This window comes from Cajanus cajan, chromosome 9, assembly GCF_000230855.2.
Source record: "Cajanus cajan strain Asha chromosome 9, NIPB_CcT2T_4, whole genome shotgun sequence".
NCBI lineage: Eukaryota > Viridiplantae > Streptophyta > Magnoliopsida > Fabales > Fabaceae > Cajanus > Cajanus cajan.
Genome location: NC_138525.1, coordinates 49,122,695 through 49,149,272, shown reverse-complemented (window position 1 = coordinate 49,149,272; position 26,578 = coordinate 49,122,695). Strand labels below are relative to the sequence as shown.

At 33.1% G+C, this 26,578-nt stretch overlaps 3 protein-coding genes across 3 annotated transcripts; 1 reads left to right on the top strand and 2 right to left on the bottom strand.

Moving 5' to 3' along the window:
- Positions 1–1,688: 1,688 nt before the first annotated feature.
- LOC109792460 (YCF36, putative (DUF1230)) lies at positions 1,689–4,578 on the bottom strand. The gene is made up of 4 exons (XM_020351877.3): positions 3,842–4,578; positions 3,203–3,231; positions 2,686–2,742; positions 1,689–2,075 (listed from the first exon to the last, which is right to left on the bottom strand). The coding sequence occupies exons 1-4, from the start codon at positions 4,299–4,301 to the stop codon at positions 1,866–1,868; spliced, it is 756 nt and encodes a 251-aa protein (XP_020207466.2). The 5' UTR covers positions 4,302–4,578; the 3' UTR covers positions 1,689–1,865.
- A 303-nt stretch (positions 4,579–4,881) lies between these two features.
- Positions 4,882–19,975, bottom strand: LOC109792453 (Protein kinase superfamily protein). The gene is made up of 13 exons (XM_020351870.3): positions 19,417–19,975; positions 18,608–19,045; positions 17,103–17,206; positions 15,416–16,482; positions 14,845–14,885; positions 14,018–14,086; positions 13,834–13,934; positions 13,443–13,521; positions 12,943–13,041; positions 11,661–11,729; positions 11,460–11,509; positions 11,200–11,376; positions 4,882–5,387 (listed from the first exon to the last, which is right to left on the bottom strand). Exons 1-13 carry the CDS (start codon positions 19,798–19,800, stop codon positions 5,294–5,296), a joined length of 2,772 nt encoding a protein of 923 aa, XP_020207459.1. The 5' UTR covers positions 19,801–19,975; the 3' UTR covers positions 4,882–5,293.
- A 2,190-nt stretch (positions 19,976–22,165) lies between these two features.
- LOC145952133 (uncharacterized) lies at positions 22,166–22,999 on the top strand. The gene has a single exon (XM_083064364.1). It carries the CDS (start codon positions 22,166–22,168, stop codon positions 22,997–22,999), a length of 834 nt encoding a protein of 277 aa, XP_082920490.1.
- Positions 23,000–26,578: the final 3,579 nt, after the last annotated feature.

Here is a 26,578-nt window from a genome sequence, read left to right as displayed (position 1 = left end):
GAAAAAATTTTAACTTAGAATTTTCATCATGATTTTACAATAATCAACATCTCGGCAATTACTCCACACACACATAAAGTCGTTCAACTAATATCAAGAGCAACGCGCAAAGTTCATATAGGACTCGAAAAAGAAGATCATAATAGTTCTTGACAACAATTAGCAAAAACACGAAGACATAAAGAAAAACGCAACATTCTAAAGTAAAAGCTCAATCATCCTCGGGAGGATCCACCAACTCGCCATTCACGATATGATCAAGGGAGGAGTCGAAAAATAGCCGACTAGCCAAGCCCTTTCGCCTATAATGCTCAGGGCTGGAAGGCAAGTGTACCGTCTCGGTATGTTCCGATACGTTCAACGGAGGCATCGAAAAACAACCGACTAGCCAAGCCCTTTCGCCTATAATGCTCAGGGCTGGAAGGCAAGTGTACCGTCTCGGTATGTTCCGATAAGTTCAACGGAGGCATCGAAAAACAACCGACTAGCCAAGCCCTTTCGCCTATAATGCTCAGGGCTAGAAGGCAAGTGTACCGTCTCGGTATGTTTCCGATACGGTCAAGGGAGGAGTCAGAATACGGCCGATCTGGTTCTGGCCCATGCGTAGGAGCAATCAGAATTTAACCTGATACCCCCCCCCAACGATGGTGATCTCGGTAAAAGCCCGATCCTATATCGGTCACGCTGGTGAACTCGGCCTGGTTGGTGGATGGACTCGACCTGGTTGGTATCGGCCAGGATGGACTCGGCCTGGTTGGTATCGACCAGTATGGACTCGGCCTAGTCGGTGGATGGACTCGGCCTGGTTGGTATCGGCCAGGATGAACTCGGCCTAGTCGGTGGATGGACTCGGCCTGGTTGGTATCGGCTAGGATGGACTCGGCCTGGTTGGTATCGGCCAGTATGGACTCGGCCAGTATCCGAGCAAGCCTCACTTTTCACGTTGATCCGAGAATTAAGGATAGAAATCTTCTAATAATCAAATGTTCTCTATGAAAACGGTTAAGGAAATCCCCTCATTCTCGGGGCCCATGAGGCCCGCAAACAAGAAAATATAAAACCTAAAACCCTAGAGTTAAGACGACAGATTACACTTTGAATGTTCTGGCTTTGAGGCTTGACCTAGGAAAAAACCCTAGTGCACCCTTTGGCCGGAACAAGTTCTTTATCCTTACCAGTAGAGACCAGGGACCTCTCAACGGGCTACCGAATAGTCCAACCCATCACAGACTATTTATCAAAAGCCCAATAAGCATTATCCATAAATTGACAATAGTATGCAATATAATTGATATTAATATATAAATATAATTTAATTAATTAATGTTAATCCATAATAATAATAATAAAAAATAGAGAATAATTATATAAATAAATATAACATGGCTGCCAATACCTAGGAGAGTAGGATGCTGAAGGAAACTTGAATTTCTTGTGCTACCCTTTTTCTTTCACACTCTAATGTATTTTTCCAAAATTTCATTCCAATTAGATACATTTTTTTTTCTTTGATCAGGGCTTTCTCTATTGTGAATTTTTTTCTCTCAAATATTTGAAAGTTGTTAAGTTAAACTTACCAGTCACATTAATTGATTACAGTGATACATGTGGTAGTTTTCCTTTAAAAAAAAAAAAACTTAACGTTGTAAACTGAGAATGATTACTCAAGAAAGGAAGGAAATAAGTGATTACTCAAGAAACTGAATGTACGCATGTTCATTTTATTTTCAAAATTACAGTAAAACATATGGTGTGTAAAAGGAAATATAAGATATGTACAGGTAATATAGACTTTGATACTGAATATTTGGAGCATGGAGAGTCCAACGTTGATTAGATAATGCTTTAGTATGAGTGATCATGTATTATTGAAGATCAGGTTCACCACAAAAGGCATCTGGTTCAAATAATCTTGCAGATTCATCATTGTAAACTCCAGGTACAACTCTAACTCCAGGTTCTTTTGAGGTCAGATTTTGGTCCCCATCAATGTTAACGAGGATAACAGCACATACAAGTAACGAAGTTGCCAGACTCACCAAAGTAATTTTCAATCTGCTCAGTACAGGCTTTACCTTAAACATAGCAAAAGATTCTCGGTAAGTCAAATTATTATAAAGCAAAACATAATTGATTTTATGATTGACAAACTTAGAGTGTGGTTGCTGTAAAAAGTATACATTACTAAATGTGACAAATGGCAACAACTGTCATTACATGGATCACATGTCATTCGGCTCGGTTAAACACCAAATATTAAGAAATATTATGTACTATTAGGGTTAGCATAGTGATTGGGTAGGAAAAGATTGGGATAAACTTTCAAAAACTTTTCTTAACATATATCCGAACAAGCTCTTATACACAGGGACAACAAAAGTTTTTTAAATGCCACTTATAAAAAGGAAAAGAGAGTAAATCATAAAGCTTCACAGAAATTTAAGCAACAGTCACTCAGCAAAAGCATCTTTCTGCAGTTTAACTCAAATAATTCTTGAAACTTGTTAACAAAATCACTGTCACATGGATGTTACAGTTAAAACAGCGATTCTAGCTCCACTACCAACATAATCTTAAAAAACAATTATAGTAGGTACAAAATAAAGCAATAATGCATTATGGGTTGGTTCACAGGACTATATGAGAACAACAGCGAAAGTGACAGTAGTTTAATAGAATGCTTACAGAAAATGATCCAAGTAGTCTATCGCGGGCCAAAACTTCAGCAGTCTTCACCCATATCTGTCAAGAGGCATTTAGGCTTAATATCAAAAGTAAACCAAATGACATCCATCAATTTCATCAACTAATTCGTCCATGTATTTTTCTAAGCAACATCATGTGCTCATAAGCCATTGTGCTGTATAAAATCTGCTAAGATTGATGACTTTGAACTTGTTTGAATATGTTTAGAAACATTTTTGAGAGTTTTTTTATTAAAAAATATTCTATATTTTCAATAAAGAAGTTCTTGAAACACTTATACCTTATATCCAAATAGACTTAATATTTTTTTTTTAATAGTTGTGGTGGACTTCACAGTTCACACTAATATACACTAGTGTATTTTACATTTATTGGGAGACCTAAGCTAAGAGATGTTGGACTTCACTAGGACTTGGAGAAATTAAAACCTCCAAATTACACTGCACCAAGATTTTATAAAAATGAGGTGAAATATTCGGGAAAAAGAAAAACATACCTGGCCATCATACCACCCTGTCTCCTCATCTGCAATATCAATCAAGAGAAGGATGATTATGCATACCATTCCCAAATTTTAACACTGTTAATTGTTGAATCTTTCATTAAAAAGAAAACCTCCGAGAAGAAGGAAAATAATAAATAGCTTGATTTGCAAGTTATTTCCCGAATGTATACAACTCAAATTGCCTATAATTCTTATACATCACCATACTCTTGAAAAAATCTTCCAACAATATCCTCCAACTGATTATCTTATTTCCTTTGTATAAATTTTACATTTTAAAGACATTAAATAATTGACTTTAATATTTAATACTTTCTTTATAACGTAGTAGGAGGATTCATAGAAGGATACAGTGTTAACCTAGAAGTCGGAAACAAAAGAAAAATACTCTCAATCTCAAGAAGTTCATCCTTATTCATCTAATGTGCAACACACGTTGGCAGCGGAAAGCAGTATAGTGAGTTTAATTTTTAGGAACATTAAGTGTATCTACATAGTTAATTAATCAAAAAGTTATTTTATCTAACTTTTAAAGAAACTATTATAAAAATCAAAAATCTTATCATATATAATGGTGTGTGACCAAATGATATGATTAAAGTGTTAAAAAATGAGGGAGGGAAGACATACATTCAACGGTGGCACTGAGCAGTCGGTTACCGACGTAAGCCCAGCCCAGATACATCCTAACGACAGCGAGCGTGACGACGAAGAGCCCACTGGACGCCGCACACAGCACTCTCTTGACGGGCTCCTCGGCCTGGGCCCAGGCGACGGGGAGGCCCACGAGCAGCGCGAAGGAGGCCCCCGTGGCGAAGAGGCGGGAGGCGTACTCGACGGCGTCTCCGGCGGCCCAGGAGAAGGGGAAGGAGGTGGAGAGGGAGTGGTATTCGTTTATGGGCTGCTGCTCCTGCGGAACAGGGCACTCTGTTTCGCTGTTCTTGGAACTCAACGAGAACGACCCAGTGCTTCTTGCGTGAACGCCAAATGGAGTGAAAGATGGTGAGAGGAATCGTGGGGTGGGGGAAAGAATTGATCTTGATGTTGGTGAAGCACAAGAGATGCGTATGGGTATTGTTGCCATTCCCATTCTCTCTGCTTCTCTCGTTTTTGCTACACTCTCCTAACTAATAATCATACCATTATCCACATAGGATTTCTTAATTTAAGGTTTTCATCCCATACTGCGTTGTTGCTCTTTTTTATGATAACATCGTATGAGCACTTTATTAAAAAAACAAAACTAAAAGATTTAAATCCCCTTACATCAGTAATATATACAAGATAATGCTACGAGAAAGAATGTAAAACAGTTATAGTGAGACTCCCTAATATTTGAACAATCTATTAATTTAAACTTTTATGTCTTTCTCATAGCATGACAGTTTCATCTTCCTTGATACATAAAACGATAGTAATCCTATTATATATTCGATAAACACTCCCGTATGATCGCATAACATTTACCAAATGCCATAGAAACGACTATTCTGAAACTTAAAAGTTAGAACATAACTAAATATTTCCATAAAAGTTGCAGTCCGTGCCATATATCAAATTAGTCTTTAAGAGAGAATGATCATAATTCATAACAACAGGTAGAAAGTATACTTGCTCAAGAAAACCTCAAGCTGAGTAATGGGAAATACATATTTTCCTTTTCCCCATCCTTTCTTTCCACTTTTTTTTTTTTTTCTTTTTCCTTTTCTTTTTACAATTCCACTAGAACCTGAGAGATCGCATGTTTACAATTCCAAATAAGACCTCTACAGACAAAGAATAATTTTTGTACTTTTTTCCTTTTTGTTTTTTGCTTTTCTTCCCTCTGGGGATCCTTCATTTGTACCTATTCCAGCTAAACCTCCACTGCACTTATGCAGATTTAGGGGAGGGGCCTGCTCTTTTCTGAACGGGTTGTGTCCAGTCCCAACTTTGAATGTACGTCACACTTCCCAGTTCAGCAATATCTTAATATGTCAAGATGGACTAAAAACAAAAACTTTAGCTGCACTGGTTCTTTGAACCAAGGAACAACTTTAAGTATTATTACAATTACAATAGCTATGTTATAGACAACTTCGTTTAATGAGTTGAGCTTGGTTTTGGGACAACCAAATGTTGAAGACGGTAAAGACGAGACATCAGCTGTGAGAACGATGGCCGCAAGTGTGGCTCCCTGCATCAAGACCAATCCAACTCAAATCAAAACAGAACAAAACAGTAGTATCAATGGAACTTTAAATATTATGTCTTTCCATTTTTTTTTTTTATGGTGAGGGGAGGGGGATAATCCTTGTTTAGGGTTTTCTATTATTAAGAACATCAATTCATATATTTTTACTTATTTAGGTTTTCGTTATCTTCTCTATTTATTTTTTTTTTACTTATTTGGGATTTTGTTCTTGTAGTTTCTATTCCTTAATGATCACTTTTCCGTGAAGATATGGTCCCTATAGTGTCAACATATGGTTTTGGTTCCTATAGAGATCAATATCTAAAATGATGAAAACTCCAAGACCGTAATATTATTTAAACCACTAAAATATAATTAAAAATCCAAGGTTTATTCCGAGGCATATTAACATATCATTAAATAATTATTGAAATCATTATTACTTCTCTTTCCTAACAATAAATCTGTCTTTTTTTTTCCTTCTCAAAACTACTCATATATTACTCCCCTCTCCTAATGAATACTCCCCTAATAGTTTCCAAAGCCTCAGTATATGAAGAGGCAAAATTAAAGTGCATACCCTTTAAAGAGCCTATAATTAACTAGAGAGGTCGAGACACTTCATGTCCCTAATAATTACACACAAACAAAAAATATATAAGATTTTTTTATATCCGAGAGGTATAATCGTCCACTAAAAAATGGAGACCAAAAGGGTGATTACTAAAATATATCCTCTTTATAATAGGTATAGATAGATGTATTCAACCAAATTAAGAGAACATTTGTTAATTAAGGGTATCTTAATCCAAAAATAATTGATACACGAGACAATATGGATTGAATCTTATATAAAAAAGAACAAACAATTATTCTATAATGCATCTTATAAATAAGAACAGAGATAATATTACTTTTACTTTTTTATCCAAACTTTATCATTTTTTATCTTTTTCATTGACTGTTATAACTTTGAATGTTTGCTAAAAATCTATGGAGTGCTTTCAACTTTCAAGTAACTTCTAAGTAACACTAAAAGTAAACAAAAAATAAAATAAAATAAAAAAGACTAGAAGCTGTTTGTTAAATTTCATTTTTTGTTTTGCTTAAAAGTTTGTTTTAAGCTATAAGTTATTTGGTTTTTTTAAAGAGAAAAAAACCTCAATTGTATAAAATTAGTTATCTCATCAAATGTAAAAATGTATCCATAAAATAAAAAAGTATCATGTAAAATAATTTTAATAACAAATAAAAAAAATCAAACAAATATTGAAGGTTTAATTTTTCAAAAATATCAAAAATTACTTGATGAAACAAAACTTTATATTAATGATAATTTGCAAATAATATATAATATAAATTAAGAAAACTTAAATTTTAATTATAAATAATAACTATTTAATTCATTATATATTGTTCAATAATATTTTTAAAGAAATAAAAATTTACTTATGCAAAATTCAATAATATTAAATTACATTAAAAAAATTCAAAAAGTATTATATATGTCAAAACACTCGATTAAATAGTAAACACTTCACAAGGTTATATACAACATAAATTATCTTCTTTACAAAAAAAACTAATTAGCAATCAAAAGAAGTGGAAAAAAGTTAAATAAAAAAATATATATTGCAAGAGGAAAACAGCTAACAAGATTTTTTAGAGAAGCATGAGTTTCAACAAAATAAAATAAAATACATGCAAATATTAATTGGTGTACTAACAAAATAACTCCACTTAAACTCTCTTAGTTTTTCCAAAAGCTCCCTTTTTCATTATTTCTTCACAAATAATAAACTACTTATTTTTTAAGAGTTTCTATACAAATGTGTTTGACTCAACTTTTGTAACGTAGTAAGTTGGTTCAAGGTTTAGTGGATGCTAGGGGGAAGAGTATATAAGGCTTTCTCTGAGAACATAGCCTCATAAGCTCATTCTCAAAGAAATTAGAGAGAAGTTTTAAAGAAAAAGACTCTGGTTCGTGAGTCTCTTTCTCTCCCAAATTTCTCTGATTGATTCTTCTTCTTCTTCTCTAGATCACTAATTTCTTATATCTTTTCTTCAAATTTAGGCTAAGAAACTTGTTTTGGAGGATTGAAGTCCGAGGGTTGAATTTCGGGGGAAAATCTTCTTCCTCTTTTTAGCTGTTCTGGGCCAATCTTCAAGTGAGGGAAGCTAGAATGTAGTTTGTGGTTGCATGTGAGTTTAAGAACTCAATTGACGTATGAATTTTGAGAATCAATGGGTAAATTGAGAGAATTGCTCATTTTTCGGGGTTTTGGAAAAAAATGGGATTTTTGGTGACTTTGATACATTGAGTAGTTGCATGTTGAATCTGAGGTTGTTTTTGAGTTGTATGGAACTTATGTATTTCATTTCATGGATTGCATGTGGTTGTATCTCATGATTTCCAGGTTTTTGTTGGAATTTTCAAAGTTTGTGGAGGTTGCTGTTTGAATTTGCGTCGGGCGCGTGTTTTTGGCGTTGAGCGTGTATTCATCAGGAGAAACCATTTCTAAATCACGTCGGACGCGAGGTTAGTCGCGCCGGGCGCGATTGTAAATGGGAGTTTTTGGATGAGATCATGTCGGGCGTGAAGAGAGCTACGTCGGGCGCGATATCAGATAGTGGCCTTGTCTAGCAGGTTACTGATATGGCGCCGAGTGCAAGGTAGGTGTCGGGCATGGAGACCTTTGGAGGTCTCTATTTAGATGGCGTCGGGTGCAGGATGGGTGCGTCAGGCGTGGAGACTCCTGGGAGTCTCTACCTACAAGGGCGACGGGCATGATAATACTACGTCAAGCGTGAGAGAGCTTTAGAGCTCTCGGGTTGGGTTCAGGTCAGGCACGAGCTTACTTGCGTTGGGCATGAATATGTTTGGTTTTATGATTGAAAAATGATGAATTTTGTAGTATGATGAGAAGACACGATTGCGAGTTAAGAGTTATATGTTGAACTTTAATTGTGTAGTGTGTAGAGATGTTATATGTATGAATCGAATGAGTTGTTGTGTTGTTAAACAGTGTTGAAGAGTTGTTGTGCTGATAAACTGTGTTGTTAAAGTTATGAGTTGCCTGTGTGGTTCAAGTTGAAGGTTGTTTTAGATGATGAGTTGAAACCTATGTTGATTGTGTTGTGATGATGAGTTGTTGATCACTAGGACTAGAGAAGTTTTTGAAGTTATTCATCCCATTGTGCGGATTGAGATAGTTGTGGTGCTCTGAGAGCCAAGTTTGCTGAAAACCCTCATTGGGAAGTTGTTCATTGGAGTGGATGATGTGTTGTTCTCCTCTAAGACTTAGTTGGTCTCGTGTGTGGACAAGGTCCAGGCACACATGTATGAAGCGACCACAATATAGGGACCAGGTCGAGCTATATCGATTACAAGCGACCAATTCGAATAAAGTACGAAGTTGGGAACTTAGTTCCTAACCGAGTATCGGAGGGTTGTAGTATTTGGAGGATAGTCAGTAGGCTAATCCCATAGGTGGCTTAGTTAAGCTAGCTAATATCGTAATAGGCCTAAATCCAATTGTACTATCCTGACATAGTACTATATGTAGTTGGGTTGTGAAGCTGGGGTTGAGTTGTGTGTTGTTATGTGTTGTATGTTGAATTATTGAGGATGATGATAGTGTTATTGTGTTGTAAGTTGAATTATTGAGGATGATGATAGTGTTATTGGTTTGTAAGTTGTTTATAGGTTAAAAACCTCTTTTGGTCCCTGATAATATTTTTTTGTTTCAATTTAGTCCCACTTTAATTTTAGGTCTCAATTTGGTCCCCAATAATTTAAATCATTGCAATTTGAAACTTTCGTCCAAATGATTTAAACAGGGTTAACTCCGGCTGACGTGGATGCCAAGTGGATGCCACGTAGATGCATAGGTGGATGTCAAATGTCATGAATACACCTGGAACCAGAACGGCCCGTTCTGCATGCACATGTTATGTGTTAATTTTGCAACTGGAACGGGCCGTTCCAAATGCAAATTTAACACAACATGAGTGCAGCAAAACGGGCCGTTTTGAAACCAGAATGGGTCGTTCTGCTATTAGAACGGGCCGTTCTGAATTCAGAACAGCCCGTTCCAAAACGCCAACTTCATGCTTTTTATTGTGTTTTTTTTATTATATCTATATTAATAAAAATATAATAAATAAAAAATACAATAAATTAATATTCATTTATGAATAAAAAAAAAATTAAATAAGATAAGACCTTCCAAAATCCTTCTTTGATTTGAACTTATCCAGTTCAAAATCTTGACTAAAATGCCGCAATGTGATTCAAAAATTGAAAATAAAAATGCATAATATATATAAATTCAAAGACAGAAACATGGTTCAGAAACTGAAGGGAAACCCTAATCCACAAAAATCCAGGTTGTACCTCCTCAAGAACAGGTTGCTATTGTTGGGGTACATCGTCAATGACTTCAAAGGGAAACATCGTTTCGTTTCATCCTTGACTGTATAGTGTCAATTTAGTAGTAAGTGGTTCACTTCAGTTTGACTAACAATGAAATAAAACTTGTTACCATTGTCCTTAGTGATACACTGCATTGTCCTTAATGATACACTATATAGCCCAAATATTTAGCAATTGAAGTTATCAATCCCCATTAACAATATTACCAAATCTAGTGTTTGAAATGCTCTGTACTTTGATTTTTTTTTGCACGAAATTCTGGAACCAGAACGGGCCGTTCTGGTTCCAGGTGTATTCAAGTATTTTGGGATCCACCTACGTGGCATCCACCTGACATCCACGTGGCCACCAGTTAACTCCGTTTAAATCATTTAGACGAAAGTCCCAAATTGCAATGATTTAATTTATTGGGGACCAAATTGAGACCTAAAATTAAAGTAAGATTAAATTGAAACAAAAAAATATTATAAGGGACCAAAAGAGGTATTTAACCTTGTTTATATATATATATATATATATATATATATATATATATATATATATATATATATATATATATATATATATATATATATATATATATATATATATATATATATATATATATATATATATATATATATATATATATATATATATATATATATATATATATGTTGATTCTTTTCACTAGCTTACCCTTCTATTTCCATGTGGTGTGGACTGCGATGATCATACGTGGTATGAGAGTAGGATAGGAATAAACCGGAGAATACCAGTGGAGCCATAGGTGATGCTTGGAGTTGGATGTTGTTATTTTTGTAGACTACCGGTTGTTGCCAGATACTTATATATATATATATATATATATTTGTATATGGTAGCTGGGCAAGCAACGTAGTTATATATATTCATCAGAGGTAGAGGTAGATGCGTATATTCTATATAACTGTTTCAGTATATGTTTATGCTTAGTAGTTGTGTGTTGCGTAGTGTGATGGCTATGGCGGTCATTACAACTTTTAATAAGTAAAAATTAAGCTACAAATGAGTTGGGCCAAACGGACAATATAAAAAATTCTATCAAATCTTGTCAAAATAATCTCTTAAAATCTCTATTCATTACATCCCTTAGTTGTTGATGAAAAGGGAACAATAGATATTATGATACTTGCAAAACAAATCATGTATATCCTGGAATATCAACTATTATTTTTCTCATCGAAGACTGAGATGACTTAACCATAACTTACTTTGGAGTCAAATCCCTGCGTTCACATTCCAATTTCATAAAGGGATGGCGAAATGGTAACTACACATATATCAGAACTTCCTTTGACATTCATAGTGCTAGATGCTAACTTAACAATCAGAAAAATTAAGTAGAGAAATATAACTTACGTTTGCCAGCAATCACGTATTATTTGTGCTACTGCTGGATTCACATCTTCTGGAATTTCAGGCCGTCTATTTTGGAATCCAACAGCTCCAACAACCTGCATTGGGTTCAAACCTTCCCAGGGAATTCTTGTGGTAGTCAACTCCCACAAGATCACACCAAAACTATACACATCACACCTGCATGCAAACGTTAACTATAACATTGCCAACTTCTATGCCTATATTTCCATGAAGCAGACACAGATGCAGAATTAACTTACTTCTCATTGGCTGGCTCATTTCTTAAAACTTCTGGTGCCATCCACTCAGGCTGCAGGCAAAAGATATAGTTAGTGATTTTTTTTTCTCTGAATAAATTATATATCCTACAATAAAACCAACTACAGTGATTATTTTATGTCAATGGTGAACAAGGAGGAGTAATAACAGAATTTCCAAAAGATTTTATCCACATTAATTACCGTTCCAGCACAAGACTTGGATGACAAAAATGTATGGTGCTTCATCCGCGACAGACCAAAATCACTGACCTGTGAAAAGACAAACAAAAGATAAATAATAATAGTTATTATTAATTATAATTATAATAATAATAATAATAATAATAATAATATTTCTACTTCAATAGTATATAGAAAGGATAGGACAGAAAAATGTGAAGGCATGACAAGGCAAAGAGAAAAGCATTGTTTTTTCATCAACTTTAATTTCAATGAATGGTTAAGTTGATCAATGTACAATAGTTCTATGTCCATCACTTGCTGGAGTTAAAAGTGAAAAAAAAAATATTTACCAACATTATATTCTTTAAAAATCATTTTGTGTCAAACCTAGTAACATATTTTCCATGTCAGACATAATTTTAACACCAATCTAATGCCATATTGATTAAGCACAAATTGAAAACGTTTTAATATGTGCCAAACATGGCTTGGGAAAATGTCACATCCCAGAAATTTCTGAGATAATACTTAATTCAAAGTGCTTAAATATTAGTGAGTATGTATGTTTATATCATATATAGCATAGATATCAATAGTGTGCGATACCATTGCGGAGCAGTCATGGGCTGCTACAAGTAAAACAAGGTTGTTTTGGGGCCGTGTTAAACATTGCTAATTGAAATGTAGTTTGCCACTCTTCTATCTACTATGCGAAACTAAGGCTGTGAACAACACCCACCCACCTTTCTTCCTATAATGGGCGACCAACACCCACCCATCTCTAGCAAAATTTCCAGTGACACCCACCTTCATTCTTTTCTCTACTCTGAACTTGGAATCACCTGTTCTGAACTCTGGACCCTTAATTTCCTCTCTTCTTTTCTCTATGCAACACCCACCCTCACTTTTTTATTGAATGTTTAAGATATCTTGTATTTGAAATTTGAAGATATCCACTTTGAGGAGGACAAGGTGAACATTTAAGGGGGGAGCATTAATAGACATCCATTAAATAGGAAGAAGTTGCAAGGAGTTAGTAAATTGGTGATTAATTACACTAATTTATGGGGAATTTGTGCATCTTTATGTTCATCAATTACACTACTCTCTTGGTATGTTTAATCCTAACCTGTTTCTGTAATAAATTGATATTTCTTCAATTCTCACATTTGTCAGCCATATAAATTTATTAATGATGGAGAAAAAAAAATATCCATTACTCTTCAAGCAATCAAGTAATATTCCTTTTATTTTCATCTGTGAAGTAAACTGCCCAGACGAAGAATTCAAGTAAGAATACCTTAACAACCCAATGCCTGTCAACAAGAAGATTAGGAGACTTTAAATCCCGGTGGACAATGATAGGATGGCTTGTGTGCAAGTAATTCATTCCCTTAGCCTGATAAGTGCACAGTAAATTCACATTAAATAAACGAAAGAGAACTAATATACAATATATAAAGTTAAATGAGGATAATTTGTAGGGTGCTTGGTGCCAATTGGGTGACCATCAACATTGGATATCTCCATATGGTTCAGTATAAAGGGTCAGACAAGAATAAAGAAGCTAAGATTTTGTGACAATATGATGTATTATTGTTTATACAGTAATTTGGTTGGAGAGGAATGCTCGCATTTATAAAGAGCTAGCTGGGGCCCTAAACTTATTTTGGGATAGAATTGTATCCATGGCCTCTATTTGGTGTTCAACACAGGGCTAGTTGTATTTTTCCTCTCTTCTTCCTAATGAATTCTTATTTATACTAACAAAAAGAAAGGGAAAGTATTTTCAGCTCATACCACATCTAGAGCCATGCGCAACCGTCTCTTCTCGTCAAGTCGAAGATTGGCACGATGCAATAGCCTATATAAACTGCCTCTGTATGTCAAGAAACACATATACTTTAAAAAGAAAAACAAGAATATAGAAGAAAAAAAATTAATCAATTGATTTAGTAAGGACCAAAGTTGCAAGTTGGCTATATGTCAGAAAAAAAAGCCATCAATATATGAAACTAACCTTCATGCAGAATCAATAAAATAAATAAATAAATAAAGCATTTTATATCATGATATCAATGTAAACAAGACTATTCAAGAAAATCACAAAAAGAGAAGTCCAAATCGTTTGCAACCTTCACACAGTCTTCCAACCAATAATATGTAACATAATGTATAAAACAAAACTAACCTTGGAAGAAACTCTGTCAAGATAGATAAATGTGGGGGGCGAGTAATAGCTCCCATGAAGAGCACAACATTAGGATGCCGCAGCCTTAACATGATCTCAACCTGAAAAAGTCAATAAATGGGCATTGAATATTATATGTGCATATGACTGCATTATACATCTGCATATAGAGACAATAGCTTACTTCAGATTTGAACTGAGCCAGTGCATCACCAGAGAAATCTTGGTCCAAAAACTTCTTTACAGCAACTTCCTGTCATGACAACCCATTCATGCAAAATTACCAAAATCAGTGCACAAAAATACTACTACGTACTTTCACAATCAAAGCAAGTCTTGTATCATGAGATCTTTCATGGATACGAGCAACAAAAGTTACAACACCAAAATCAAGATGACATAGATGGAACCTGGAGAACATATAATGTTCACATGTGTCCATTTGCATAAGGAAAAAAAATGTGTGTGTATTCATCCATATCTTTTTGTCTAATAAAAGCAATTTACTAAATATCTAGACAGCCATAGAGAAAGAAGGTGCATGTTCAAAGACATGCATGAAGCCAAGTTATCTTAAAATAAGATTAATGCTAGACCCTATGTCAGCCCAACCCCTCTCAGAATCTGAATATAGAGGAAAGTTAGAAACACAAAAACATATTTGTGTCTTCTCAAAAGCATGGTTTTACAAATTTCTGCATAAGTGAGAATTTCATGAACATTCTAGATTCTTTCATCACAAAACTACTCAAGGAATAGACTCAATTGTGAGTAAGTGAAAACATTGCAAGTTAAAATGTGTCCATATTCTTAATATGATATGAAACAAGACATGGGGACATCAAATGTTATTTCAAAAGTGTAGCATAAACCAGAATGATGAAGTCATCAAGAAGTTATCTGGAAATTTTCAGACCATAATTCCCATAACATATTAAATAGAATGAAAACAAAACATTAGAAAGAAAACTGTAGATGTACTAAAGACAACAAAAATGTGAGTGTACTTACAGTGCCATCCAAATCAGCATGATAAACTTCACCATAAGAACCTACAAGAACATGAGTGTACAAGATTTGAGTAGCAAGAATACATCTTAGATAAAGAGCATCTTAGACAAAGAATTTCCCATTAATGGAGATGAAGTTCTAGCTAAACATCTAAATTCCAATTCTGCGTGAAGAAACAATTAAGCTATTATAAGGGCCAATTATCTTATTAATGTCCCTTTAGTTTAAGCTTTAAAAGTGTTCTATTCCACTGTGCAATTTGTTATACACCTCTTTCCCGAAACTACTACTTTTAGCTTCTGAGAAAGCACTAGAACAACTATTTTTATAGGCCTTTACTAGTTTTATGAAAAATTTACATAATTATTATTAACATTTTAAAAGAAATTGCTAGGGCACAAGTTAGCAAGACCCTTTTTCAAAACCTATCTTTTAACAAAAAAAGTGATTTTTATTTGAAAAAGAAGTGCAAAAAAGGAGGCCTACAAGAAATTTATTCATGCAAAACCTTATTTTTTATATGGCTTTGTATATCTAAAATGTAACATTAAAATCCAGGGAATACACTTACCAATACCAATACGCTCACCAATGTCAAGATCCTCCCATTGAATTTCCCATTCTGTGCCTTCACCAAGCACTGGGTTAACTTCCTTGTTTCTACCACCATAACAATCTACATTGACCCCTGTATCATTTATTTGAACAGCTGAATCTTTCCCCAATTCAATGTCATTATAAGAAGCTTCAACATTGTTTCTAAAACCATTTTCATCATCGTCACAGAAAGAATCAACCCCATTTTGTCTTCTGCAAGAAATAGCTGCCTTGGGCAAGGAAGACTTGGGAAACTTTTCTTTACATATGTTATTTGAATGGATAGAAGCCAAATCAACATTTACTGTGTTAGATTGATCTACGTCATTATCTCTGTCAGAAACCATTAAATACGCATTCCTTGTATTATCACCCTGTGAAGAATTGTAAAATTCAACATCATCTGTATGCAATTCTTTTTGCTGCTCAGTTAACAAGTCAGCTGATTGACATAACCTAGTATCACTGGCAGAGCCCATCCCATGTGAGGGCATGAGAGGCTTTTTGTAGCTTAATAACAATCTATTTGTGTCACCTTGAACAGTATCACCAACAATTTTTTCATTTACTTTACCTACACCCCTATCTTGGGGATTTATATCTGTAAAAAGATCAGGAGGTGGCAAGGCACCACTCTCTATTAGAACATTGTGCAGTTTTTGAGCAAATTCTGGGTCCTTTGCTGCACTGAGAACATACTTGGAGACATTTTTTACACGCATATTTTCTGCAGGTGATGATTCTGTATGTTCAAGTCTCCTCGTCTTATTTACTTTAACATGATTTATTTCATCTGGCTTTGTTTGACTGCCCATAACTAATAATTCTTCTGTCTGGACCCTCCCAACTGTTGAAATCCTACCACAATCAGAAAAGACTCCTGCCACACCAGTTCCATCATCTACCATTGAATGAGCCTTGTTAGGTAGTCCTACAATCTCTGCACAACCCCTAACAGCAAAACTGTTTTCAATCTGGCTGCTGGGTACCTCAGCAGGAATAAGAGTGCCAGGAGCACCCATCAAATCAATAATGTATTCACTGCAACAGAACAACAAATTAATAACAGCACTTGAAATTGTTCCAACATAAAGTAAAACCTATACCGTTAATGTTATTAGAAGGTCATTGGCCAAATATGAGGAGAATAATGTCAAATGATATAAGTTAAACAGTGGGCTTCAAATCCCTTGAAAGAAAAAAGTTCAAATAGAGCAACTTAAAGTCATTAAAATGTTAAAATAATAATAAAATGGGGTTGATGTACTCCAATGATCTTATGGACCAGTCTGCAACAATATCAAATCACTCCCTTACAATCTAAATCACAGTCAGTGCAATAGCCTATGCTTAGTTAAACAATGTTATATACTAGTTAAATACAGAAAGGTAGACCAGCTTCTCCATCACGTAGGAGTTGCAGTGTTTTACAAAGCATCAGAAATACAAAATGGAAAATGTTAAAGAAAAAAATGCTTTTGGAAACCCTGCCTCTGGAGTCTGGACCACCATGATGATGAAGTGTAAATGTGTAATATAGAATGTCTAACTCAATGGAACGCATAACAACTGTCATCAATTACATCAGAGGCTCATTGAATTAAAACTTCCTTAAAAGCAATAATATAAAGGGAATTAACATTCAATCATAAGATAAGTACCTCCCATCATCAGCTTTAATCAAATTCACAGCCCCATCGTCAGTTCCTGTATAATAGCTCCCTTTTACCAGCATGCAGGGAATGTTAATCCTATCAGCAAGTACCTAAGCGCCAGAGGACTGAAGTTAGTTTTAGTTCAAATCATATAAATTGCATCACCAACTTTAAAATTGAAGGTATTATATAACTTGTTTAGTACAATGCAAGGTTCTCAGTAAGGTTATACGGCGGATGGCGGCAAGGACCTTTAAGTGCCATATTTCCATGGCGGACATCATGGCAGACAAAATATATATATATATTATATATATATATATATATATATATAATATGATGCAAAAACAGAAAAATAACAAACACATAGTCACATATTAAAACCAACAATATAACAATCTAAAATTCATGGCATTTATAATCTAGTGATAGTCATCATAAAGAAACATAAACCCCTAACCAACAAAAGGATTAAATAGCCATCAAAACAAAGCAACAATGTTAAAAAAGGAGGAGACTTGTGGAAGGAGAAGGAATGGGGCAGAACTGCACGTGGAGGGAAAAGGAGTGGTCACACGCAGAGGAGTAATGGTGGCGCACGGAGGAGCAGCGGTGCCACACGGAGGAGTAACAGTTGTCGTGGAGAAAGAACAACCAGTCTCGCGGAGGGAGAAGAGAAGAACCTGTCGTGCACAGTGGTGGTTGCGTTGGAGGTGCTGGCAGCAGCTCTCGCGTCGACAGCAGCACGTTGGTCGCGCATGGAGGGAAAAAATTAGAAACGGCTGAAACGCATGCACGGAAGGAGAAGAATCGCATGCGTGGCAGTTCTCGTCGTTGAAGGCGGGTGGCGGTTCTCGTCGTCGGAGGCGGCAGCGGCAACGGCGGTGGCAGACGGTCTCGTCGGACGCGGTGGTTCCAGCAAGTGTGCGTCATGCACGGAGGAGGAGAATCAGACCTTCAACTTAGGGTTCCTTTGGCACGCGCGGCTACCCTATTTTGCAACATAATGGATCCCCCAACCCGGAATAAACCCTGGCCCAAACCCGGAAAAAAATATAAAATAAAAAACGACGCCATGACCGCCATGGACGCCATCCACCGCCACGCCATTTACCGCTGTGGCGCCGCCATACCGTTATGGCGCCGCCATGCCCGCCATTTAACAACACTGGTACAATGTGAATTTTGCACATTGTAGTTTTGTGGATATTAATTGGTTAGTACAATGTTAGCTTTGCTGCTAAACAGATTATAAGCATCAAAAAGATGTAATCATATCATCATATCATATGCATAATCCATTTTAATGACAACACATCTCAAAAACAGAATAAATAAGATGGGCCATAAAATTGGATGATAAGGAAAAGGAAATGTTTTTCCACATACAATTGGATGATGATAAAAAAAAAATTGCACTAAAGCAGTTATCTTAACTCTCAAGTGTTCAAATTTGAATTTCCAATGCAAATCTCTTAAATCAACAAATTGAGATAAATGATAAATCTTACCTTAAAAAGCAGGGCCCGGTGACGCGAAAGACCGACATCCAGACAGCCAAGGGAAAGAACAATGGTTCTCATAGAATCCCGTAGCTCACGACTCCTCATAGCCCACCTCTTTGTAAGTTTATCAGCATTAACAACCGGTCCACCCATTCTATTAACAACGACATCCGCAAGCTTCTGGAGTAAGCCACTCAAAATCAGTCCCAGCTCAGAAACACAACACTCCTCGACCAAACTACACACCTTTCTCTCAAGCAGATTGAGCTCAAGATCAACCACGTGGTTCACCAAAATCACTTCACAGTCAACATCTGATACGGGAGCCATTTGCAGATCCACCAACAATGGCATCTTCCCCCGCTCAACCAAATTCGAGGTAACCCCATAAACATCATAAAACCCATCCATCACTTTATCATCATAACCAATCACATTGTAGTTCTGCCACAGTAACAAAACCACAAACTCTTAAAAACTACATTTCCAAAATAATTTCATCCAACAGTTTCATTTTTTTTCCTTTTCACTTTTCAATAACATCAAATGGCTGTCTACAAATAGCATATAAATAGAGACAGTTCAAACTTAATCCAACATCCAAAACAGATAAAAATAAATAATATAAATAATAAATAATATATATAAAAAAAAAAAAAAAAAACAAAACAAAACTCTGAATAATAATATAATTAATTAATTATTAAATGTGATTTACAGGCGGCTAATTTCAGTTAGGAGAAATAGAAAACGAAAATGCCTTATATAGAAGCGTTATCCTAAATAATTATAATTATTAATAATTGAAATATTACCCAATAACGAAGGGATTGGAACTGAACTAGGGCACGAGTGTCAGTGAGAGAAGCCGAGTAACCGAGGCTGATCTGTTTGGCGGCGTCGATCTGCGCCGATTCGGCGGTGTCATGACGATCGGAATCGGAGGCGCTGATTGCGAGGGCGAGTTGCATCTGAAACTCCTCCTCTTGCAGGAGGTTGAAATCGACGACTTCGTTTTGCGCCTCGACGACGGGGCTCCGATCCGAGACGACGGTGGGCGAAGGGAGCGCGGAGGAGGAGGAGGAGGGAGGAGGAGTGTGGTGCGCGTGCGACAATGCGTTGTGGTCGTGATTGTGATTGATGGTGGCAGCGCCACCACCGATGTGAAGCTTTCTCAGAAGGTGCTTCATCTTTGGCATGGATCATCGACCGCAATGGATGATTGAGATTCTCTTAATCGATTCTATTCTATGCTTTTGCGTTTGCGTTTCGCGTTTCGCGTTTCGCGTTTCGCGTTTTCCCCTCAAACCGTTCCTTCAGGGTTTCATTCCCATTCCCTCCACTTTCTCTTTACTTTCTCTTCTCTTCCCAGTCCTCTCTCTTTTCTTTTTTTTATTTTTTTATTTTGAAATTAAATAATTTCGGAATTAATTATTTATTATTAATTATTGTTGATTGTTGGGATTTAAATCTAAATTTAAATCAAATAAATTTTGGCCTTCCAAGTTGCAACTTCCAACGCCGAGGTTTTATAATTTATTAATGGGGTGGAGCTGATTAAAAATTATTGATATTTGTTTGATTAATTAATATTGTATTTAGTTTTGAAATTTTAAGATTTTAAATTTGGGTTTTATTTTTATAAAATTGATTAATTTTTATTATTTAAAAATTTAAATATAAAATTATTTAAAAAAAATATGTAGTGCAGTTGTGGTTTCCTTGGGAGTGTGATTGGCTTGGTTGGATCTGCGCCGTTGGATTGATTGACCTACTACGGGTTGGTCATCGTACGGGTGTTAGTGAAGGAAAAGAGTCAAAGCGTGTGATCACCGGCAGAAAGCATAGCCACGAATGAGGGTTTGGATTGAGATTTGAGAATTCTGCTGTCATCTTATCCATTTTGGTTTTCATGGCGTGAAAAAATGCCTACATGTAAATACAGACTTTTTTTTTTAATATATCAATTTTTTTTTTTTTTTCTGAATAACCTCACCCCCATTTTATTTACCAAAATGACCCATTTACTGTTTAAGGTGAGAAATCGGTTAACCGATTTCTCACCTTCAGTTTCTCAAAGTTAGAAAACAATGCATTGAGAAATCGGTTGTACGTTAACCTCAACTGCATATTTTTTTATTTTTATTTTTTCGTTTTTGGTTTTTTTTTTCGTTTTTGTTTTTTTTTTATATTGTGTTTTTTTTCGTTTTTGTTTGTTTTTTTTTTTTCGTTTTTTGTTTTTTCTTTTCGTTTTGTATTTTGTTTTTTATTTCGTTTTTGTTTTTTTTTTTCGTTTTTGGTTCATTTTTTTTTGTTTTTTTTTATTTTTTCCAGATTTTTAATTTTCTTATTTTCATATTTTAATTATAAATTTTTGAAAATTTTTAGTATTTTTTAAATAAAATAGTTTAGTTAAGCTTTTAGAATAAAAATAATTAATGAAATAATTATTAATTTTAAATTATAAAAATGTATTTAAAATTAAATTTAAAGAATAAAATTGAATAAAATTAATTTTAAATAAAATATTTAAAAAAGAAAATATTATGATAAATGACAACTTTAAATAAAAACAACATTAATTGAGATGAACAACTTGAAATAAAAATAAAATACAATAACAAAATAGGAGATCGAATAAAAAAGAACAACAACAGAATTACAATCCAGGAAATTACAATCCAACTTTAATGATGTCTATGTCCACCCGTTCCACACCTCGGAGGTTGTCGGTTCCTTGTTGGGTTTCGACGACCAATGAGTGGTTGTTGTGGTTCAACCTGGTCCTCGTCATGTTATATATTAACAGTATCGGTAACTGTATTTGACGAACCACTTCCACCGACCTCAAAGTGATAAGACGAAAATGAAGGGAAATTCATGCTTTGCATGTAATTATATGCACTTTGTGGCGTGTATACATCGACGCCAAAAAGATTGCTCATGAAGTCCCCTGTTGGAGTTGTTGTTGATGGTGGTGTGTACATGAATTGTTCATGGTGCGTATGAAATGATGGATAAGACTGAGGATGTTGTTCCACACTATAAGGTGGGTGATTATCTCCAGCCATTGGGAATGTTGTTGCAGTTGTTGTTGGGAGTTGCGTACTAGAAGTGGATGCATGAGATGAAGAATACTGGCTACAAAGAAATAATTTAGAATTAGCACAAAACCATTGTAAATACTCCGGAGTGTGTTGGAGAGGCCCTTGAAGTGGTTCCCCGAAAATAACATGTTTGCGTCTATCTTTCCAATTCGAAATCCAGTCTGCATGTTGTTGAGCCCAGTTGGTGTCGCTATGTCCTCTCATGTCTATGTCGTGCATTTTATCAAGATTATGAGCTTCATTGGGGATTGGTTGCCATAAGCCAAATTGCAATTGGACTCTATCAGTTTGATGTCAGGCTACAACTGCAAATGAAGTTAAAGCAGTACAAGCAGTCCATATTCTAGAATCCTTATAAGCACGTACTTAGCATCATTAATTACTTTAATTTGTTTCATCATATTTCAACATTACTAAATTGTTCATTTTTTCAAAATCTGATTTCACAGCTTATGGGATGACTGAGCCAAGATTCAATTACTACTACAACACGCTAAGGAGCGAACCAGAAACTGAAGGTGTAATTGAATGGCTCAACACCATACCAAAAGAACAATGGACTCTTGCATGGGACGGTGGCCGACGATGGGGACACATGACTACTAACTTGGCTGAGGCAATTAACTCCATTCTTAAAAAAACAAGAAATTTGCCAATTTCTGCAATTATCATGTCGACTTATAAGAGATGTAATGCCTTATTCATCCAAAGGGGGAAGGAAGTCGATGCTAAACTTAGGGCTGGCCAAGTTTATACGGAAATAATGAATAGGGCCATGAGAGATGCAGAATCAAAGGCTAATACTCATCATGTCCTCGAATTTGATCGTCACAGTACACGTTTTTTGGTGCAAGAGACCATTAACCCAAGGGAAACACGACCTACTAGAACTTTCACGGTTAGACTACATGACAACTGGTGTGACTGTGGAAAATTCCAAAAGCTACACATGTCATGCTCCCATGTTGTTGCTGCATGTAAGCATGTTCACCACGATTATAAATCTTACATAGATCCGGTATACACATTACAATATGTTTCAAATGTGTATAACGAATTATTTGGTGAACTGCCTAATGAATCTTATTGGCCGGATTGTGAAGAACCGCAAATCATACCAAATCCGGAAAAGATTAGAAATAAAAAAGGTCGTCCAAAGTCATACAGAATACGCACTGAAATGGATATGGTTGAACCAGGACAACCAAAAAGATGTTCTCTATGTAGAAATGTAGGTCACTCAAAGAAAAAATGTCCTTACCGTCAAGGAAGTTCAAGTCATCAACCTTAAAATGTCATCAAACCTTCCAAATATTGTATTTTGTTTTCTAGTATTTTATATAAATATTTTATCTATTGTTAAAAATTTTAATTAATATTTATTTCATTATTTATTTAATTAATTATTTCATTATTTATTTTTATTCTACAAACTTAACTAAATTATTTTATTTGAAAATACTCAAAAAAATTAAAAAAAAACTGAATATTTAAAATTAATATACCAAAATAAAAAATTAGAAATCTAAATAAACAAAATAAAAACAAACAAACAAACAAAAACCAAAAACGAAAATAAATAACAAAATATAAAAACTAAAAACAAAAATAAAACAAAAATAAAATAAACAAACAAAAATCAAAAAACAAAAACGAAAAAAAAAACAAAAACCAAAAAAAATAAACAAACAAAAACGAAAAACAAAAAAAAACACAATATAAAAAAAAACAAAAACGAAAATAAAAATCAAAAAACGAAAAAAAAAAAACAAAATATGCAGTTGAGAAATCGGTTAACATACAACCGATTTCTCACTGCAATGTTTTCTAACTTTGAAAAATTGAAAGTGAGAAATCGGTTCTCCCTTAACCAATTTTTCACCTTAAACAGTAAATGGGTCATTTTGATAAATAAAATGGGAGTGAGGTTATTCAGAAAAATTAAAAAAAAAATTGATATATTAAAAAAAAAAGTCGTAAATACACTTCAAATACTCTATTTAACTGAAACTTAAACTATGTTTCACTGAGGGGAGATAAACATGTAAAAAATAAAGTAGAGAGAAAACTAAGTGAATAAAAATAAATAAATAAATGATAGAAATAAGATTGTTTGATTTAAAAAAATATATAAAAATAGAAGAAAAATAATATTATAAAGTTATTTGATTTAAATTAATAAAATAAATAAATTATAATTAATAAAAATTTATAACTTTACCTTTTTATTACATATCAAAATACAATCAAATAAATATATTATTACTATATTGTAATTATGTTTATATATTATTGATGTACAATAAATATATATATATATATACCAAATTTAATAGAGCCTAATTAAAATAATATTCAAATAAAACAAATCAATTTTGAATAAAACAATGTATTTGAATAACAGAAGAAAAAAAATTCAAAAAAAATAGTCACATATTCAAATACTATCCGACGTATCGGAATAAAACACAATCTCACGTGTTCCATGTATTCAAATAAAAAATATATATATAATTTAAATATATTTTTAATCTCTTAAACTTAAAAATAATAATTCTATAATTTTTACAAATTTTATTTCAGTTCTCTAATTCGATTTAATTTGATGTTTTTATTGTAAGTAAATTTTATGTCATAGTACTTAATAAATTTTATGACAAAATTTGAATATAAAAACTAAAATAAAATTTTAAAATTAAATAAATTAAAAATATAAATTTTAAATTTAAAAAATTAAAAATAAATTTATCATAAATTTAAGAAATAAAAAACATATTAAACAAAAAAAAAAATCAAAATAAAGGAGCTACATAGACAGTTTTTGGGGATAAAAATGTAAAAATAAATAAATAAATAAATAAAAATAACTTCACTCTCTCCTTACTATTTTCGCTCATTTTTGCGATGAAATTTACGGACATAAATTCTTTGTCTGTCAGACACATTTTTTGAAGAAGCCATAAAAATATTTCAACGGATATATTTCTTATCTTTCCTTACTATTTCTTTGTTGTTTTTTTAGAAACAAACACATTGTTAATGTATAAACTATATATATATATATATATATATATATAAGTTTTAGCTAATAATAAACAATTAAAAAACATATTTTATTATTATTTAGAATTTATTCAAAATTTTATACTTTCATATTTTATTTTATTATTTATGTGTATTATTTTGTAAGAGTGGATTATATATTCTTTTTGATTATTAATTTTTCAAAACAAAGTATATGTATTTTCCTAAAAAGTTTAAAAATTAAAAAATATAAAATAAAAAAAAAACTAACGACCCTCTCAATTGATTTTTTTATAGTTGTGCATATTAAGAGTGAAATAAATTAAAGGTTTAGCTTCTTTATTTTTCTTAATTTATAATTTTTTATTTCTATAATTTAAAATATAGATATTTAGTCTTCCTATTTTTAAAAAATATGAAATTTTAGTCATATTATTAACTTGACATTCAATAATTATTAAATTCTAACGTTATACAATAATATGTTATTATTTGAGTGACATGTTATTTAATGACATAACATGATAAAATTAAAAAAAAAAATAATAAAAAATCTTTATTTATATATTTTAGTAATTGATTGATATTTATTTTATTAATAAATTTTATTTATGTATGTTTTTTTATCTTTAAATGTCATTATTAAATATTACATTATTTAAATATGAGAAAATATTAAAACTTAATAATTAATAAATGTTAATTTGACGGAACTAAAATTTTATATTTTAAAAATTAGAGAGACTTAATATTTATATTTTAAAATAGAGAACCAAAATTAAATATTTACAAAAATAGAAGAATCAAAAATGTAATTTAGCTTAAATTAAAAATATGTCATTTACACAACGATTATATTTTTGTAAAATAAAAAATCTAATTCTTTGAAGGTTTTTCAGGCACACACATTACAAGCAATAAATGTTTATTTTAATTTTTTTTATTATCTAATTCACATAAATATGTGTATCTGAAATTTTTTTGAATAGTTAAATAATTTTTAAATAATTTATCTAATTCTTCTTTTTACTTTCTCTTTTGAGTACTCTATATTTAAAAGTTTTTAATATAATAATTAATATTTTAATGTATATAATACACGAGAAAAAATTTATTTTATACAACAATAATTTATAATAAATAATTTTAAAATATTTAAATTATATTATAATAAAAAATTAATTTTACTTATTGATAATTAAAAAAGAACTAACTACATTTGTTTTGTTTGAGATAAGGATAAGTATCAACACTAACAAAAAAAAAAAAATAATGTCAAAAATCAAACACAAGTATTGTGTGATATATTTTTAGAAGACAAAGATCAAGGAAAAATAATGGAGGAGGAAGAAGAACAAATAAAGAAAGCAAAGATTGAGTGTTGCTTTCATCAAATTTGAGATATTTGTGCATTCAAAATATAAAAGTGGTATGGATACCATTTTTCTGGTTCTTTATTGGGTCTTTCACTCTTGACAATGAATGGATTTTCTCCCAAATCTAAAGAGCATGAGTGCAACCAAGAAAGCAAGAGAGTATCACACTTGACAATGAAGATTGAATCCATGATAGAAGACGTTGATCCCATTGTTCCTAAACAAGAAACATAGGACTAACAACATTCAAATTACAATCTAAAGTAGTGAGAGATTTGGGAGGAATTGTTGATGCTCCAAGATAGTGATATAGGTAATGAGCTTTGATCATTGATTCTACTTGTTGTCTTTATAGAAGAAAACTTTTATCATCGAGCTTTTCATTGATTTGATGATGAAAAGTGATAGGAACAATGATAGGTGTTATAATTGTTTTAATCTTTTGATACAATTTGAAGTACTTATCTCAT

Excerpts from the sequence above, each read along its gene's own strand:
- LOC145952133 (XM_083064364.1), top strand. The coding sequence starts at position 22,166 with ATGACTGAGCCAAGATTCAATTACTACTACAACACGCTAAGGAGCGAA.
- LOC109792460 (XM_020351877.3), bottom strand. The coding sequence starts at position 4,301 with ATGGGAATGGCAACAATACCCATACGCATCTCTTGTGCTTCACCAACA. Across the intron at positions 3,232-3,841 it reads GCTCAGTGCCACCGTTGAAT|ATGAGGAGACAGGGTGGTAT; the intron begins GTATGTCTTCCC and ends TTGATATTGCAG. Across the intron at positions 2,743-3,202 it reads CAGGGTGGTATGATGGCCAG|ATATGGGTGAAGACTGCTGA; the intron begins GTATGTTTTTCT and ends GCCTCTTGACAG.
- LOC109792453 (XM_020351870.3), bottom strand. The coding sequence starts at position 19,800 with ATGCCAAAGATGAAGCACCTTCTGAGAAAGCTTCACATCGGTGGTGGC. Across the intron at positions 14,886-15,415 it reads TGGTGAGCGTATTGGTATTG|GTTCTTATGGTGAAGTTTAT; the intron begins GTAAGTGTATTC and ends ATGTTCTTGTAG. Across the intron at positions 13,042-13,442 it reads TGCGCATGGCTCTAGATGTG|GCTAAGGGAATGAATTACTT; the intron begins GTATGAGCTGAA and ends TGCACTTATCAG.